The following is an 18,179-nucleotide window of genomic DNA, read 5'->3' on the forward strand; positions in this document are numbered from 1 at the left end:
ACGGCTGAGACTTTGGGGGATGCTCCTTTTATACGCAATCATGACACTCACCTGTTTCCAATTAGGTGTTCTTTGAGCATTCAACAACTTTCCCAATCTTTTGTTGCCCCCCGTCCCAACATGTTGCAGGCATCCATTTCAAAATGAGCAAATATTTGCACAAAACAATAAAGTTTATCAGTTTGAACATTAAATACGTATCTTGTCTTGGAATTGGGGTTGTAAATCACCAACATGTCACTAAAGATTTTGACTTGAACACAATATAATCAGTAAACAGTCTGAGGTTCAGATCCAATCATTTTCAAACACTCTGGTTTCCCATCATGCATCAGACTGACTTAGCTCTCTAGGTGGTGCTGCCTACCTTAGTCCAGGCTTTGCCCTGTACAGTCTTCTTCTCAATGTAGTAGCTTTTCACTCGGTCTCCTCCATCAGTCTCTGGAGGTTTCCAGCTGAGCCTGCAGGTTCCTCGGGTGATATCGCTCACCTTCAGCTGTTTGGGAGGTCCAGGTACATCTGCAAATCCACAAAATCCCTAAAGTTCAGAACTCCTTGCTATGGACCAGACTGATCTCCTGCTCTTTGGCAACACATCACAAAATGCTCTGGTTCTGGATTCCATGCTCGATATGTTCTTGCAACTTTTGACATCTTGTTGTGCTGCATTACGAAATATTTACTCCAAACTTTAAAACTGAGATTTTTAGGAACCGGCAAACAGAAGCAACAGGCTGCATGTTGAACATACCGAGCACGTTGACTCGGACTTTGAGGACTTTGTGTCCAGCAGGACTCTCTGCGTTGATGATGTAACGGCCCCCATGGTGCAGTTTGCACTCTGGAATGACGACCTCAGAGGTTGTGTCGGTGGAGTGGACCTGAAAGGAAAGAGCAGCACGATGGGAAAATGGAAATAGCAGGAGCATGATCTGCACAAGATAAAGCTGGTTTTAGGGGAAAAAATAATTATTTTGTGCCTGTCAACTTTAATGCTCAGAAACAGAGATTGAGGCGTTTGTGTGTGGGCACAAAGACCAAAAAAAGAGAGAGAAAATAAATCAAATAAATGTACCACTAGGTGGTGACTACCAGTAGTTTTGAACCCAATCATTGGTAAAGACCATTCAGTCATGGTGTCAGATGTGGTTTATTAATTTAGATGTCACAATCCCTAAGTGTTATAATTTTACCAAGCTGAAGCTTTAACAAGCTCACCACAAGAACCTGCATCAAATGTTCCAATGACCAGAATAAGTGGACACGTCACCAGAAGGCATGTGGGTAGCTTGAGTCTTTCTTTGCTGCACTCTACACTGAAGCAGTGACTAGAGAAGCAGTAGACAGCCTCTCCAATCACAGCCAGTGAACCTCGTAACCCCTTCAGAGTCGTCCTGGAGGAAAACTGACCTCAGAGTCAAAAGGAAGAGTGTGAATCTCATTCTTCTTGACCACCCTTGCCGTGCCGTCAAAGGTCCAGGTGACTGTGGGAACAGGCCTTCCAGTAATGGATGCGGGAATCTTGATAGTTGTTCCCGCTCTGCAGTTCAGCAGGTCAGCTACACTCACATCCAGACTCACTGCTGGCTCAGCTGTTGAACAAACATGACAAACTGTTTAGTGTCCACGGTTCTGCTGGGATGGATTTATTCATCAGCAATCAGACTTACCCAGGATGTCCTGGACCAGGATGTCATGAGTCTTGGCAGGTTCGGAGTTTCCAGCATCGTTCACAGCGTAGATCCTGAACTTGCACTTCTTGCCCTCCTTCAGGTCGGGCACCGTTATTTCAGTGGAGGGGTGGAGCTTACCTTCTGGGTTCACCCTCCTCCAATCAGGAGAGCCCTCCTCATGAACCTCGATGATGTAACCCTTAACAGGACTGCCGCCATCTTTGTCTGGTGGACTCCAGCTGAGAGTGATGCTGTCCTTGGTTTTGTCTTTAACGTGGATGTTTGCAGGTGGGGAAGGCGGGTCTGAGGGAGGAGCAGAAAAGGTCAAAAGTCAATTCTTTGTCATATGGAATAACAACTTTTTCCTCAATATGCAAAACAATAATGCTCCTTTGATCCACTTAAACCTTTGATCAGAGGGTTGAATCAGTAAGTCTTTTGCAGAAGTTTGGAGCAAGTGGGTCAGAGAAGTTAAAGGTCAATACTCACAGGAGGGATCCACAGCGAAGCGGCACTCCGTGGCCTCGCTGGGAGGCCCGGTTCCTGCAGCGTTCATGGCCGACACTCTGAACTGGTACTCAGTGCCTTTGATCAGCTTCAGCACGGTGTACTGTAGACCCTTCACTGCCGGTTTGGTGACTGGCCCTCGACTGACACGACCCCAGTACACGGCGCCGCGTTCCCTCTTCTCCAGCCAGTAGCCTTGGATGGTGGAGCCACCATTGTCCAAAGGAGGATCCCAGGTAATGGTCATGGTGGTTGCTGTAGCAGAGATGATCTTGGGATTGACCGGTGGTCCAGGCAGCCCGAATGGATCCCTGAGTTGGACTTTCTCTGAGTCACAGCCGTCACTGAGGCCGTACTTGTTCTCAGCCTTGATCCTGAACTGGTAGGTTCCATTAAGATCCAGTTTAATAACCTGAAGGGGAATGAGGAAGAATTTAAATACAGATTCTGTATATTAATGTCATAATTCTGTTTATTTATTCAGACGTTTTCACTGGCAAATTAAAGATTGTAAATAGCTGATGACAGAATTAAGCATCAGAAAACAAAAGCACAAATAAAACCCCAATCAACAGAGCAGGGTGTGGTTAGGAGAAAACAGACAAAAAAGATAGATTAAAAAAGGTATAAAAGTAAAAAAAACATGAACAATACAATTTTACACTACGGCACAACCACACTCAAGCAAAGAGGATGAAACCAAAGTCCACCAAATACTGAACAAACTGCAGAGAGCAAAGATAAACAAAGACAGAGAGTTCAGCTCTAATAGAGTTGAAATAACACTGTGTTGAGTGGCGCCAACTCTACTCGTGCAGAGTCTATTTTATTCCGAACAAGTTTATAATCATCAAATACATCTTGCAGTGCAGTAGGACTCAGAGTAGCACCATCTCAGTTTGAAGATTCTAAATCCCTGTATGGGGAAAAGTTCCAGTGACCGCTGGGAAAGATCACAAGCCAGGATCCTTTTGGGCCCACGTAACAGGCTAGGTAAGATCTTGGAGCAGTGTCGCAATAGCTTACTGAGGTTTATTTCCCAGTAGTGATGTCCCTTATATCCCTGCGATTAGCGATGTCAGCATTAATAAGTCAGTGGGTCTGTAAATTTTCTCTCAGTAACTCCATAAGAACTACTGAACACTCAGCTCTGAAAGTCTGGGTTCTGATCGATCCAGCTAAGGACGAGTGATCATGCTATTTTGGACCATGTTGGGTCTTTGAACATGTATAATAAAATGAGACAGACAGGTTTGTCAACATGCTTGTGCAGGCTTTTTGCTAATCACAGGGTCCTGGTGGCCACTAGAGAACACTGTTGCTTGCATGTATTTGGCTCTGAACCTGACTGCCCATGTGCACAATCTATCGTCGTTCTTCAACTGTTATGGCAACTACCAATATGGACTGCACCTCAGCAGTGAGACGTTTAGCCATTCTTAAAGGACATGCAGCACGTTATTTAACGTCCCATTTAGCAACACAACATCAAAGTATTCATGGTTGTAAGTCTGTCTGCGCACATGCAGTAATAATTAGTGGTCGCCGATGTATTTTATTGCTAAATATTCCTCTCGCTCGATGAGTTAGTAAGCATATTTCCAGAAAACTTCTTACTCTGCATGTCTCGGCTTGTGATGTACATTTTAGAAAAGCAGAAAATCCCAATGGCCAACAGACAGAGTGAAACAAATGCTGCTAATAACAAAGCTTCTGAGCTTTCATTCAAAAGGGATGGCTCGGATTTACATAGAATGTACAGAAAGGAGACAATACACTTCACCCTGAAACTCTTAATTTTTTGAAGTCTGTCTGATTTTGGATCCTAACATGTGCTGATTCTGCTGTCTGCATCGTAGGGCGCTACAGCATATTTTACTACCACCATGAAAGCGCATGTGGAATGTCTCCACGGCACTGTTTTTTACAGGCTCCCTGAACACACAGATGTATTTCTTACATTGGAAAAGTCGTAATACGTTATTTTCAGGAGATAATGGACTTTCTGTCTAATATGACAGAATTGTGAGAGAACTTTGTGAGGAGCTGACAGCAGAAATGCCGTGGGACATTGTTTTCTGGCTGGCAATCATGAGTGATCTGTGTGTGAGGACTTTGTTGGTGGAGTGGACTTTATACATTTAATCTTGGAAATTATTCTACAAGTAGGTGAGTGCCCTGTTCAGTTTTTTTTTATTTTGTATTTTGTTCTTCTCAGTGGAGCTGGTAGGCCTTGTTTATTTTATTTTACTTTGAGAGAGTCTTTCGGATTTTAGATCTCGATTTGTGCGAAGTCTGCTGTCTATACTGGTGCAGCACACTGTTTTAGCCCCATTATACCTCCCACCATGAATGTGAACATGCACATGGAACTCTGCCGTTTTTCAGGGTGCCTGATCACACAGATTCCTGCGAAGGCTCTCAGTTGTCCAGGTGGTTTCCAAGACTTAGTGTGCATGCACGTGCTGTTTAAAACAGTCCCTGCTATATGCTCAGCTTTGTGTACGCTTTTAAGTATTGCCCTCGATGTAAATGTGAAAAATCTAAGAAATACATCTGTGTGATCACAAGTAGAGAAGCTTGAATCTTTGACACAAAGCTGAGCCTCTAGCAGAGACTGGTTTAAACAGCACGTGTATGCACAGTAAGTCTTCTCACAGTGGACAGCGGCTGCTGCTTTTACTATGACTGCATCAAAATTAACAGTTAAAAACAAGTCATAACATGACGTCACACTTATGTAAACTTTACAATTAGTCTGTGGCTCCATTCTTAACGTGAGCAGCTACATTCCATTCAAGCGTGCGCAGGGACAATTTCCTTAAAGCTACATAATCACTGTCAAAAATACTTAGGAAATCGAGTACTCACAAGTACTTTTTTTGCTGGCAGTGTCTGTAACTGTTTTTTGAGAATGCCATATACTCTGAGGCCAGTCATGGAAGTGAACAAAGTAATCCTGGTGTATCGTCAGATGATCATTAACAGCCTAAATTTAAGTTTTTTTTGTGATTTCTGTGAGACATGTCCTTTAACCTCTTCCACAAACAGTCCGTGTTTGGTAAAAGCACCCTGGTACGCTCACAAACAGGACGTTAGCTTCCAGTTTGTTTCAGAACATGCGTGTTCTGAAACAAACATGGTGGCTGGATGTTCCTGTTTTGGGACCATACTTGTTTATGTCTGTAGAAAGGACAAACACATCAACGTCCAAACATAAAGCAGTTTTAGGTTTTCATATGTGGTTTATAGATTCCTTTTTTAGTACAGCCCCTGGGAATACGTTTTCGTACTTAGCTGGTCATAATCCCGTGAACCACCACAGAGTGGTCATGAGTGTTTGATGTCCTGGTTTAATAGGTCACGTTTGTCTTACCTCGTATCTCCTGTCGACAAGATTGGAGGTTAAAAGCTCAAAGTCGGACTTCTTCTTGCTGGCATCTCTGTACTCCACGACGAAGTTTGTAATTTCACATCCACCGTTGTCCTCTGGCGCGTCCCAGGTCAAGTAGCACGAGTCAGCCTTGATGTCTGAGACCATGACGTTCTTTGGGGGGAAAGGACGGTCTGCAGAGAAAATAAGCTAATCACAAATCTGTATGATTCACACACGAACATACAAGGGGTGATTGAGAAGTTTTGAGCCTGACCCAGAAAAAGTAGGGTGTGGTTCTCCATCTTCTGCATTCTGAGAAACCAAGATTTCTCAACATTGGACCACCGAGTCAAAACTTCACACATTCTCAAGAAATGTTGGTTTCTCAGAATGCACCCTACTTTTTTCTGGGTCAGGCTCAAAACTTCTCAATCGCCCCTCATACATATTTGAACTATTCTGAATCTATATGGCAAAAACTGCTTCTGTTCTTTTCAAACATGAAACTGTGATGTGAACCAGACAAAGCAGAACCGGAATTTCATTTTAGATCATTTTAGATTTGATCATTGGCACAAAACAATATGAAACGGAATTTTAACTCATTCATCGCATTCTGGCCGAGCCGGACCTGAAGCTGGAACCTCATGTTCCGCTGTGGTGGAAACACAGGCGGGACTCAACCTCAGGTCCACTGGTACCACACTGTCCTGCACTGAGAGGCAGAATTTCTGGCCTGAGTGGCCCTCCGGCAGAGCTCTTACCGAAGATCTCCACCCGGATGATGTGCTGAGCTTTTCCATGGCAGTTTTCAGCCACCAGCTTGTAGCTGCCCTTGTCCTGCCTGATAGTTTCTGGAATGGCGATCTTGGTCTTCAGAGTAGTCCGTGTCAGCTAAGGAAGAGGAGAAGTTCAGCTCCTGCTTCACAAACTAACAAACGTGACAGCAGCTGAAATACAAACAAGTGAGAAATGATGACTGCTACAGCGGACGCCATCATTAGATCCGTGTCCACCCTGAGATCCCAAAGATCCTAAAACCACATGAACTGAGTTCCCTCTCACCTCCTCAGTTTCCATGGTCATCCTCTCCTCAGCCGGCTTGTCAATCACTACATTGTCCTTCATCCATTGGATGGTTGGCAGCGGGAGTCCCATCACCTCAGCCGGAATGTCGATGGCCGCTCCTTTCTTTACGATGATGGCGTTACTCTTGATGAACTTCAAAATGGTGACTGTCGGACGAACTGCAGACACCAAACATTTACAAGTTAAAGCCAGAAAGATGGGTGTGGCCAGTAATGAACGTGAGATCATGTGACGGTGCCAACATTAAAATGAATGTTGTGCTGCGCAGCACCTTTTGTGCGCGGTTTCTCATGAGAGCAGTAAATGTCTGTTGCAGGTTTATTTCCTTATTATTATTTTAATGAAAATTCAGCAGACAAAAGGAGTCAAATCAATTTCAGATGTTACATATCTGCTGTAGCTGAGTTACAGTAAAGAATGAAGATGCACAAGGGAGACTGGTGAAGGAAGCCACCAAGACACCCATGACATCCCCAAAGCAGTTAAAGCTGAAGCGGCTGTGACTGACACTGTGCAGGCAGCGTGTCTGTCTGTTGCTTCTCCAGTCACAGCTTCATGGTGGAGTGCAACACAAATTTACTGGAATTCTAGGCTGGAATTTGGCAGAAAGTGCCACGACCCCAGCCCCAGCCCCGGCCCTGACCCCGGCGCCAGGGTCGGGGTTTATTTTTTACTTTCTGAATACAAAAAGCAACCCGGGTTGACGTGCTGTCTTTTAAGTCCAAACATAAAACTAAGTGGCCACAGACGGAGCAGAGTGACTTTCAGCTCACTAAAGGTCAGTCCCCAAGGTTACGCCATGATCATGACGTAACCTTGTAAAAGTGGCGATTAATCTGTTGTGTATTTTTCTGACACACTCTGGCTGTTTCCTTTTATCAGAGCTTACAAAAGTTTAAGATTTGGAAGAAAAATGATTTATAATCTGGAATGTCATTTTTTTAAAAGATAACATTGACTGGAGTGAGATATGAACTTTAACGTGAACTCGAGACCTTTAATCTTCTGTCAATGAAACAAAGAGGGACTAAGAAGAACCTGAACATTAAAGACCATGTCCATGTGGGTCCAGGTGTGCATTACATATGGATGCACTAATGTGACAAAGTTCAAATATTTTTGGATTTAAGTCAAATTGAAATTTGACTTAAATCATTTTACTCTTGATGTGTCCTTCTCTGTTTTTTGGTACATTCATGTTTTACGAGGAACATACTTTCATCTTCATGGATCGTGACGGTGATGTCCTTTGAAGGTTCCCCTTCACCAATTTCGTTCACCGCTTTGACACGGAACTGGTACTCCTGTTGCTCTGACAGGTTCTCAATGGTACCGCAGCACTTCGGGAACATCTGGTGGTGGGCAAGTTCAAAGGTGTTGCTGTCAGATCTCATCTTCTCCACATAGTATCCGAGGATGGGGCTGCCACCGTTGCTGCGTGGTGGCCGCCACTCCAGAGTGAGTGAGGTCTTCCCTCTCTCAGTATAGTGCAGCTTCTCAGGAGCAGATGGTGGTGCTGCCAGGTGACAAATATCTCATATAACTACACAAAGGTACAGACTCATCTGTAAGACAGTTGGGTCCTTTCTACCTTTAGGATCCTCAGCTAGGATGGGTCCCAGGTCACTCGTTGCTCCCTCTCCATACTTGTTCCTGGCCACAACCCTGAAGTCATACTCCTCCCCTTCCAGCAGGCCGTGGACGTCACACTTGCAGGAAGCCGTCTCAATGGGCTGGCGGAACAGCTTCATGTTGGAATCCTTCCTCAGCACCACGTAATCAATGATGTCACTGCCACCGTTGTCCAGCGGTTCAGACCAGGTCAACACGATGTTCTTCTTGGTCACCTTCACTGTCTTAAGGTCGATGACAGGTCCAGGAACATCTGTAGCAAAACAAAACCAGGACTACATTAGCTGGATGAAGATCTACTTGAAGGACTTGAAGGTGACACTGCAGAAGACCGAACAACTGTACTATTCCAGGAAGACATAACATTGACAACTGGAATATACGAGGTCTATTAGATAAGAAACCGACACTTTTATTATTTTTTTTTTAACTATATGGATTTGAATGATGTGCGATTACACCAATCATGCTTGAACCCTCGTGCGCATGCGTGAGTTTTTTTCACGCGTGTCGGTGACGTCATTTCCCTGTGGGCAGGCCTTGAGTGAGATGTGGTCCCGCCCTCTCGGCTGAATTCCTTTGTTTCACACGCTGCTCGAGACGGCGCACGTTGCTTTATCAAAACTTTTTCTGGACCTGTGAGGAATATCCGAGTGGATACTATTCGAGAAATTAAGATGGTTTTCGGTGAAAAGTTTAACGGCTGATGAGAGATTATGGGGTGTTTCTGTCGCTGTAAGGACTTCCCACGGAGCGGGACGTCGCGCAGCGCTTCCAGGCGCCGTCATCAGCCTGTTTCGAGCTGAAAACATCCTAATTTAAGGCTTAATTCACCCAGGACGTCGTGAGAGAACAGAGAAGATTCAGAAGAGGCCGGCATGAGGACTTTATGCGGACATTCCACTGTTTAAGGACATTTTTTAATGAAAGACGTGCGCGCAAATTCGCCGAGTCGTTTCCGTGATGACTCGGCGAATCTGTGTGCGCCGCGACAGGAAAAACACCTCCGTGTTGAAAACCATTTCTAAAATTCAGGCGGCTTTTGATGGCTTTCAACAAGTGAGTAACTGAGAAATTGTTTAACAGCTTGGGCATGTTCCAACTTGCCCGTTAAGGTTTCCAACGGAGGTGTTTTTCTTGTTGCGATCCCCCGCGGTCGGATCCGGCCCGACATGCGACTCTGCCCGCACGTTCTTTCATTACAAAATGTCCGTTAACAATGGAATGTCCGAATAAACTCCTCATGCCGACTTCTTCTGAAAGTTCTCTGTTCTCTGACGACTTACTGGGTCAACAGAGCCTGAAATGTGGAAGTTTTCAACTTGAAACGGTGAGACGCTGCCGCCTCAAAGCGCAGATCGCCGTCAGGTGCCGTGGGCCGTCCTTAAAGCGACACTACCAGACCAAAATCTCTCATCAGCCGTTAAAATTTTTACTGAAAACCAGCTGAATTTATCGAATGGTGTCCACTCAGTTGTGCCTTACAGTTTTTGAAAAAATTTTGATCAAACAAAGCAGCAGTCTCTGAGCCATTCCTAAACAATGAAAAAAAACGACGAGAGGGTGGGCAACTCCTCACTCAAAGACTGCCCACAGGCAAATGATGTAACCGACAGGCGTGAAAAAACTCTTGCATGCCCACGAGGGTTCAAGCATGTCTGATGTAATCACACGTGATTCAAATCCATATGGTTTTTGAAAAAAATAATAAGGTCGGATACTTTTCTAACAGACCTCGTACATGGGATTTGAGGGTGTTATATTATTTCATCAGAACTGACCCATGACGTCCACTCTGGTTTCAGCGGTCTTGGTCCCAGTGTTGTTGGTGCCGGTGACCTGGTAGATTCCGGAATCAGTCCTCCTGACCTCCTTGATAAACAGGGTGCTGTTTTTGCCCTCCGTCTCCACAAGCATCCTCTCTGTGTCTATCTCAGCACCATCTTTGGCCCATTCAACCACGGGCTGGGGTCGGCCGACTACCAAGGCGGGAAGCTTCAGAGCCTCTCCGGCTTTGATCAACACACCCTTCCTCACCGAGACGTCAAATTCAACTGCGGGAGATTCTGAATGACACAAAGGATCAGGTCCATCACCAATCAAAACATCTGACAGTCTGATCAGTTCCAACTGTCCAACTTTAGTACAACAACTCTGGTTCAACATGAATAATTTCAACAATATTTTCATACATCTAAAAAAATATATAATCTGGATTACAGTTCTGCTAAATCTCATGTGGTGGCACATGTACAAGACTAGAAATATGACACCATTTTTATCCTACAATTATTTGTACACGAAGGACAGAAGCTGAATATGTTCATAATCTGAGTTTTAGAAAGTCTGTCCGTACGTTGAGGCTCCCTGATCGTGACGGGTTCAGTCACGCCGGGAGCACCGGGACCGGCGTCGTTGACAGCAATGACCCTGACAAGGTAGCAGCCTCCCTCTTTCAGGCCCGTCACGGTGTACGTCAGCTCTTTACACCTGTACTCAGTGCTGCGAGTCCAGTCCTTCTCTCCAGACAGAACCTGAAACCACAGAACCACAAAGACTTCAACAGTTTTTTTCTAGTATGTAAATATTTTGAGATGGAGCGACATGATGCACAATTCCACAGTCACGTGATCGAGCTGACGTGTTGTGTCATGTGTTGACATGACAATGTGGGGAAAAAGGATCTGAGCCTGGACTGGGTGGAAACATCTAAGCAGTGGTATGGATGGATGCTGAGGGTTTTGAGTGAGAAGGTCCAGGTTTGGAGAAGTGTGACACCGTGGACGGCATTGTGCTGGAAACAGCACGGAGTCCATGGTGTTAGAAAAAGAGAGGAAAGAAGGTCACAAGTAAAGAGCACGTCTGCAAGAACGTTAGGGTCAAGATCAGAAGGATTTAGGACCAATGTGATTGTGGACAAGTGAGTGCAGGTGGGTGAAAGTCAAAGACTCAAAGTAAAAAAATGTGCAATGTAGGATTTGTCTGACACGTGGCAACACCTTCCATTGGAAAAGTGCACAACTGCAACTGTCCACGGATAAAGACCTCAATGTCAAATTCAGTTGTTTTGGAGCATGTTCGTATGGCACAACTAGAAGCTAACACGTGTGTGCGTGCATGTACGCAACAGCTGAAGTAAAACTATTGACACTTTTATTGTTTTTTTTTTTGGTCATTTTTACTGTTTCCCTGCATTTAAAGATGATTCCCGTAAAAACTGACTGCTTTTTAAAGATCTGTTTCTGCCACGGTCTGTCTGGGAATGAAGGCTGGAGACAGTAACATATATTGATAACTTGGACTTTGGTCATTAATATTTGAACACTAGGAACAAACCCACAATTCTGAACATAAACAGCAAAAGGCCAATGTTGCTGATAATGAGTGGACCTGGCAACACTTATCATCCAATTGTCCTCATCATCATGGACCAATCAACAGTGACACGTTAACATGTTTTTTGGCGTGTTTTCCGAACCTTCTCCACGTGGTATCCAAGGATGTCTCCACCACCGTTGTACAAAGGAGGCTTCCACGCCACGGTGACAAAGTCCTTCCCAGTGTCCACAATCCATGGAATGGGGGGACCAGGAGGCACTGTGAATGTCAAACACTGAGATCAATACGTCTGATCAGTGGAGGCACTAAAAGCTTGTCCATGACGAGGTTAATCATGTGTAGTGAACCCTGATACTCGTCACGCCAACGTTTCTGCACACTGGCCGTCCATCTGCAAACTTACGGATGGCGTCCATGGTGGTGGTGCGGTCGGTGGGCTCGCTGAATGGTCCCGGGCCGGCAAGGTTCTCAGCACACACCCTGAAGATGTAAGTGAGCCCCTCCATCAGGCCGGTGATCTTCACCTCCAGTGAGTTGAGGAGGGCGCGATTCACCCGTGTCCAGTATTTGCTGTTCACCTCCTTCTTCTCAATCCAGTAGCCCAGGATGGGACTGCCGTTGTCCTTCGGCTCATACCAGGAGATGTGGACAGAGCTTGCTGTCACCTCATGGACCCTGGGTGTGTTGGGAGCATCAGGTGGACCTGAAGGAGACGGGCCAGAAGGAGAGTAAAGACCACACCTTTTTAAGTGTAAAGTGCAAAACAATAAAGTCTATGTCGACTAAATTTAGTGCAGTTTATCTTGAAACTGATGAACACCAAATTTACTCAAACACCATAAGACCATCTCTCATTGACCATTTGTGGATCAATTTTTACAATTGAGGAATTATTATTATTATTATTATTATTTGTTACTTGGTTTAGACTTATTTAATGTATTTTTTCCCAGAATTATTATTTTTTATTTCATCTAACTTCATTTAAACAACAAACATTTCAGTCTCAGTGTCGGTGACTTTGCTAAACACAGACTGAAGCATTGATCTGGCAGTTTTCTCCCTTGTACTTACCAAAGTCGTTCCTGGCCACCAGCGGCTCAGAGATGCACGGGCGGCCACAGCCGAACTTGTTCTCGGCGGTGACTCTGAAGATGTACTCTTTGCCCTCAATGAGTTTGGTGACGGGGCAGCTGGTGTCCTTCACCGTGGAGGTGACGGTGATCCAGCCGACCTCGTCTTTCTGGTTGTCCTTTTTCTCCACAATGTAGTTCAGGATCTCACTGCCACCGTTGTCCTCTGGAGGCTCCCAGTGACAGACCACTGATGTGTTCATGATATCACTGAAGGTGATGTTAATCGGTGGGCCCGGTTTGTCTGGAAAAACAGTTTGGGTCAATTAAATGAAATCTTTCACCCATAACTCCATAACATTCAGTCAGCGATACTCCAAACTAGTCCTATGTAGAATCTCTATCATCAGACAAATAATAACGTTGGTGCTTATGCTACACAATCTGCGCGGATGCACAGATGTAGACATGAATGGAAGCTGTTCCAGTATTTCCTGTTCCACTAGGGGAAGCTGGTTGATAAAGATGTGGGACACAAAGATCTGCTCGGCCACTGGATTCTTACCAAGGACATTTACGATGCAGGAGGCTGAGTCAGATCCGTGAATGTTTTCCACTTTGATGGTGAAGTTTCCGTGGTCAGATCTGGCAGCATCACGGACCATGATTGCCGACCGGCCCTTTGTGGTCTGGTCAATACCCAGACGCTCACGTAACGGTGTGACGAACTCCTCTTCAGGCTCAGGCACCTGCAGCATGTGAATTGCTTTAAACAAACTCATTTCATTATGGCTTCTTGAGGATAATTTAACATGAAAATTCAGTAAGGTATATCTTATATATCTTATATATTATACATGTCATCTGTACAGAAACAAACGTTACCCGGTGTAGGATCAGCAACAAGACAAGGAAGATCATTAGACAGACATGACTCAGTACTCCCCTGGTGGACACACTTCTTAATCCTTTGGATAAAGGTACCATTCAGGTACTGCAGGGGTCACCTGCCCTGCTCCGGAGGTCACCTGCCCTGCTCCCGGAGGTCACCTGCTCTGCTCTCGGAGGTCACCTACCCTGCTCCTGGAGGCCACCTGCTCTGCTCTTGGAGGTCACCTGCCCTGCTCCTGGAGGTCACCTGCTCTGCTCTTGGAGGTCACCTGCTCTGCTCCCGGAGGTCACCTGCCCTGCTCCTGGAGGTCACCTGCCTTGCCCTCCCTCCTTTTTTAAGTACTCTAAATGAGGCTGCAAGCAGCCATCTCCAGAAAAAAGCTGTATCCAGCATCTTTTTTTCAGAGGTGACTGCTTCTTTTTTGTTTTCGTGCGGACACTATGAGCACTTCAGGATGAGAGGTTTTCCTTTGCTTATTTGTCACTCAAGATCTATCACAATAGAGACAACAACCTCATCTGTTACAGAAGATTGGACAGATGTTCGGTTCTTGCTGAGGGTGAGTACGGTGTATCACCGTACATGATAAGCTAGTGATTAGCTGTTTGTTGGTGGCACCAGAACAAAACCCCACGTGGAGGTTTTTTCTAATAACTGTTGGGGTGAGGCATTTGCGACAACCACCCCCCCCCCCCCCCAAAAAAAAACAAAAAACGCCATATGGACACGAGGCCTTAGTCAATTAGGAGTGGTTGGAGAAAACATGAGGGTCCAGTGATTTATAGGACCGGGGCTGGGGAGCGCTGATGTGTGGGTGTTGTTTAAAGGTATTCAGAGACTCGCCTTGGCTTTAGTCCTCCTCTTTTTTAACACAGGGAAAAGGGTCTTGGTGGGCTCTTTGGTCACGTCCTCGTCGTTCCTCAGCCAGGTGACCTTCGGGTATGGCGAGCCAGAAACGGTGGCTTCAACGTAGATCTCACCGTCCTTCTTGACCGACAGACCAGCCCTCATTCGGGCATTGATAGTGACTTTTGGTTTTTCTGAAAATGGAAGAAAAGACGTTAGAGATTTACTGCGACGGAGCTTCAGCGTAGCGGTAAGAGAAAAACCATTTTCATTGCTCAGCGATATAGTCGTTCTCAATGTGATCTGATTAATACAATTAGCCGATGTATCGATCAGTAAATGAACCATCACAAACAGACTCATCCTTTTAAACGTTTTATTCTCTGTGACATGAGCATTTGCTGCTTTCCTGTGATTTAAACAATGATTTCATGTTAAGTGGATTAAGTGAATGAAGGAAACAAACAAGTTTAGGTTTTTGTCGTACCAACGGGGTCTGCAGCCTTGACGAGCTCCGTGCTGCGGGATGGCTCGCTGAGGCCTGCAGCGTTCTCAGCTCTGATCCTGAACTGGTATTCTGTCTCCTCCTTCAGGCCCATCACCACAAAGGAGAACCCCGGCACCAGGTTCGGGGTGACCCTCTCGTAGCGGTCACCATCCTTCTCCATCTTCTCCACCACATAGCCCTGGATGGGACAGCCGCCATCGTAATCAGGAGGCTTCCATGTGACGGTGATGGAGGTGGAGGTGGGGTCTCGTGCCTCAACCTGGATGGGTGGGTCTGGTTTCTCTGTGGATTCACAGACAGACAAATGATGCTGGACTGGTGAATTAAAGTATTGATGAAACAAAGTGCTGTGTAAATTAGTATTTCTAATATATTTGCTGTAAACACAATATCTTAATGACGTCCACCATGACTGGACTTACGCTTCAGTTCCTCAATGATGACGGGGTTACGCAGCTCCAAATATTCTCCTGCACCGACTTTGTTCAAAGCCTTGACCTGGAAATAGTACTCGCAGTTGAGGAAGAGGTCTTTGACCGTGTAGGTCAGGATGTTCTCCCTTGACATGACGGGCATGTAGGTCTTCTTGGAGGCCTCGCGGCGCTCCAGTGTGTAACTGACAATCGGCGTACCGCCATCATCATCGGGGGCTTCCCACGTTATGGTACAGGAGCTCTTGGTGGTGTCACTGGATCTGATGTTTTTACACTGACCTGGAAGTCCTGCAGGGATCAGACATTTGAGCTCAGGTTAGTTTTTACTTCCATACAGCAGATGTAAATTAGGTGACCTGCGGTTTCCTCTAAAATCTTTTCCTTGAGTTATGCAGAAAACACGATCTGCACCTCACATGAGCCCAGAAAAAGAAATTTAAATATTTTGGTCTGTGGCTTACATCACAGTACCACCATTAAAATACTGCAGCAGGTAGCAGCAGCATACTGCAGGTTTGAACCAAGAACCTTTCACACAGAAACCAAGTGCACTAACCACGTGTCCACCACCCCTGCATATAAAGCAGTGAGTCTCCTGCTTAATTCAGTTTGAAATCCGTTGAACATAATTAATCTGTGTGTAATCTAATTCATATTTTATCATCAGATTTGTAAATCAGATTTGCATGAACAAAGCAATACAACTCATCTATGGTTCAAATGGGTTTAATCGGATTTGGAACCAGCTTAAAGTGGAACATCATCGTTTATTTCAGCGAAATTATCTCTCGAGGTCATTTTGTAGTTTAGTCCAGTTTGTTGCAGAATTACTGATGACTAACTACAGTTTGTATGAACTATTATTATTTCATCTGCGGTCTGCTGACCTGCTGAAGGTCAGCAGGAACTGCTGTGACTGTCCAGCGTTGGGACCAGGAGGCAGAGCTGTGGTCTTATACACCTCTCTGCAGCTTCTCTCCCCCTGCCATCCCCTCATTACCCCATCCCCGTAGAGACGGTGCCTGCTCCCAGACCACCAATAACCAGCAAAAATCTATTTAAGCATAAAAATTAAAAAAGAAAAAATAATATAGCACCTTCAACTGCACCACAGACTAAAACAGTTAAATGTGGTCTATTAAACATTAGGTCTCTCTCTTCTAAGTCCCTGTTAGTAAATGATATAATAATTGATCAACGTATTGATTTATTCTGCCTAACAGAAACCTGGTTACAGGAGGATGAATATGTTAGTTTAAATGAGTCAACACCCCCGAGTCACACTAACTGTCAGAATGCTCGTAGCACGGGCCGAGGCGGAGGATTAGCAGCAATCTTCCATTCCAGCTTATTAAGTAATCAAAAACCTAGACAGAGCTTTAATTCATTTGAAAGCTTGTCTCTTAGTCTTGTCCATCCAAATTGGAAGTCCCAAAAAACAGTTTTATTTGTTATTATCTATCGTCCACCTGGTCGTTACTGTGAGTTTCTCTGTGAATTTTCAGACCTTTTGTCTGACTTAGTGCTTAGCTCAGATAAGATAATTATAGTGGGCGATTTTAACATCCACACAGATGCTGAGAATGACAGCCTCAACACTGCATTTAATCTATTATTAGACTCTATCGGCTTTGCTCAAAAATTAAATGAGTCCACCCACCACTTTAATCATATCTTAGATCTTGTTCTGACTTATGGTATGGAAATAGAAGACTTAACAGTATTCCCTGAAAACTCCCTTCTGTCTGATCATTTTTTAATAACATTTACATTTACTCTGATGGACTACCCTGCAGTGGGGAATAAGTTTCATTACACTAGAAGTCTTTCAGAAAGCGCTGTAACTAGGTTTAAGGATATGATTCCTTCTTTATGTTCTCTAATGTCATATACCAACACAGGGCAGAGTAGCTACCTAAACTCTGTAAGGGAGTTAGAGTATCTCGTCAATAGTTTTACATCCTCTTTGAAGACAACTTTGGATGCTGTAGCTCCTCTGAAAAAGAGAGCTTTAAATCAGAAGTGTCTGACTCCGTGGTATAACTCACAAACTCGTAGCTTAAAGCAGATAACCCGTAAGTTGGAGAGGAAATGGCGTCTCACTAATTTAGAAGATCTTCACTTAGCCTGGAAAAAGAGTTTGTTGCTCTATAAAAAAGCCCTCCGTAAAGCTAGGACATCTTTCTACTCATCACTAATTGAAGAAAATAAGAATAACCCCAGGTTTCTTTTCAGCACTGTAGCCAGGCTGACAAAGAGTCAGAGCTCTATTGAGCTGAGTATTCCATTAACTTTAACTAGTAATGACTTCATGACTTTCTTTGCTAACAAAATTTTGACTATTAGAGAAAAAATTACTCATAACCATCCCAAAGATGTATCGTTATCTTTGGCTGCTTTCAGTGATGCCGGTATTTGGTTAGACTCTTTCTCTCCGATTGTTCTGTCTGAGTTATTTTCATTAGTTACTTCATCCAAACCATCAACATGTTTATTAGACCCCATTCCTGCCAGGCTGCTCAAGGAAGTCCTACCATTATTTAATGCTTCAATCTTAAATATGATCAATCTATCTTTGTTAGTTGGTTATGTACCACAGGCCTTTAAGGTGGCAGTAATTAAACCATTACTTAAAAAGCCATCACTTGACCCAGCTATCTTAGCTAATTATAGGCCAATCTCCAACCTTCCTTTTCTCTCAAAGATTCTTGAGAGGGTAGTTGTAAAACAGCTAACTGATCACCTGCAGAGGAATGGTCTATTTGAAGAGTTTCAGTCAGGTTTTAGAATTCATCATAGTACAGAAACAG

General features: G+C 44.5%; 1 protein-coding gene across 1 annotated transcript in view; it reads right to left on the bottom strand.

The window, feature by feature from the left end:
- Positions 1-18,179, bottom strand: part of LOC117525277 (titin-like) — a 363,294-nt gene that overhangs the window by 121,839 nt on the left and 223,276 nt on the right. Inside the window, 19 exon segments of the mRNA XM_034187118.1 lie at positions 368-519; positions 752-881; positions 1,411-1,592; positions 1,671-1,976; positions 2,163-2,592; positions 5,557-5,747; positions 6,321-6,450; positions 6,622-6,803; positions 7,862-8,161; positions 8,237-8,530; positions 10,059-10,343; positions 10,634-10,811; positions 11,756-11,874; positions 12,020-12,319; positions 12,691-12,993; positions 13,255-13,438; positions 14,431-14,621; positions 14,915-15,217; positions 15,358-15,657. Of these exon segments, the coding sequence (XP_034043009.1) occupies positions 368-519; positions 752-881; positions 1,411-1,592; positions 1,671-1,976; positions 2,163-2,592; positions 5,557-5,747; positions 6,321-6,450; positions 6,622-6,803; positions 7,862-8,161; positions 8,237-8,530; positions 10,059-10,343; positions 10,634-10,811; positions 11,756-11,874; positions 12,020-12,319; positions 12,691-12,993; positions 13,255-13,438; positions 14,431-14,621; positions 14,915-15,217; positions 15,358-15,657 (4,460 nt within the window).

The sequence above is a fragment of the Thalassophryne amazonica genome, chromosome 14 (genome assembly GCF_902500255.1).
Source record: "Thalassophryne amazonica chromosome 14, fThaAma1.1, whole genome shotgun sequence".
Taxonomy (NCBI): Eukaryota; Metazoa; Chordata; class Actinopteri; order Batrachoidiformes; family Batrachoididae; genus Thalassophryne; species Thalassophryne amazonica.